Consider the following 823-nt stretch of genomic DNA (forward strand, 5'->3'; position numbering starts at 1 on the left):
CTAGCTCTTGTAGACCAGGCTGGTCTCGAACTCACAGAGATTCGCCTGCCTCTGCCTCCCAAGTGCTGGGATTAAAGGCGTGCGCCACCACCACCCGGCTATGGTGATGATTCTTGTGTAATTACCCAAATTGAATTACTTATACTGGGAATGCTGCGTGTATTTGGAATTCCACAATTGTTTTATAGGATTGCAAGCCAGGTAGCTGCTTTGGACCTTGGCTATAAACCTGGGGTGGACGCAATTAGGAAGAACCCGCCCAAAGTGCTGTTTCTTCTGGGAGCAGATGGAGGTTGTATCACACGACAGGATTTGCCAAAGGATTGTTTCATTATTTACCAAGGCAAGTAGCACCATGGCACCAGAAACAAAAGAGAGTCATACATGGTGTATATTAAAAGCTATTTGATACACAAAAGTTCTGTTTTGAATGGCTGTTCTAAATGTATAGAAGTCCATTGAAATGTATAGACTTTGGATCTGATTAATTTGAATATGTGACTTTTTTTATTTGCAAGTATTTCATAGTAAACCTTATTTTAGAAATCAAAACAAACAAAATCTGTTTGTTATATAGAGGGGTGACATATGCCTATGGTTCCAGCCTAGTGAGAATGAGACAAGAAGAAAAGAGTTTGAGGTATCTTTAAAAGCCCATCATAGGGCTGGAGAGATGGCTCAGAGGTTAAGAGCATTGCCTGCTCTTCCAAAAAGGTCCTGAGTTCAATTCCCAGCAATCACATGGTGGCTCACAACCATCTGTAATGAGGTCTGGTGCCCTCTTCTGGCCTGCAGGCATACAAGCAGACAGAATACTGTATAA

At 42.0% G+C, this 823-nt stretch overlaps 1 protein-coding gene across 1 annotated transcript in view; it reads left to right on the forward strand.

Moving 5' to 3' along the window:
* Positions 1-823, forward strand: part of Ndufs1 (NADH:ubiquinone oxidoreductase core subunit S1) — a 35585-nt gene that overhangs the window by 28101 nt on the left and 6661 nt on the right. The window contains exon 15 of the mRNA XM_005361489.2: positions 189-343. Within this exon, the coding sequence (XP_005361546.1) occupies positions 189-343 (155 nt within the window). The remainder of the gene's footprint in view (positions 1-188; positions 344-823) is intronic.

This window comes from Microtus ochrogaster, linkage group LG4 (assembly GCF_000317375.1).
Source record: "Microtus ochrogaster isolate Prairie Vole_2 linkage group LG4, MicOch1.0, whole genome shotgun sequence".
In the NCBI taxonomy this organism is placed as follows: Eukaryota; Metazoa; Chordata; class Mammalia; order Rodentia; family Cricetidae; genus Microtus; species Microtus ochrogaster.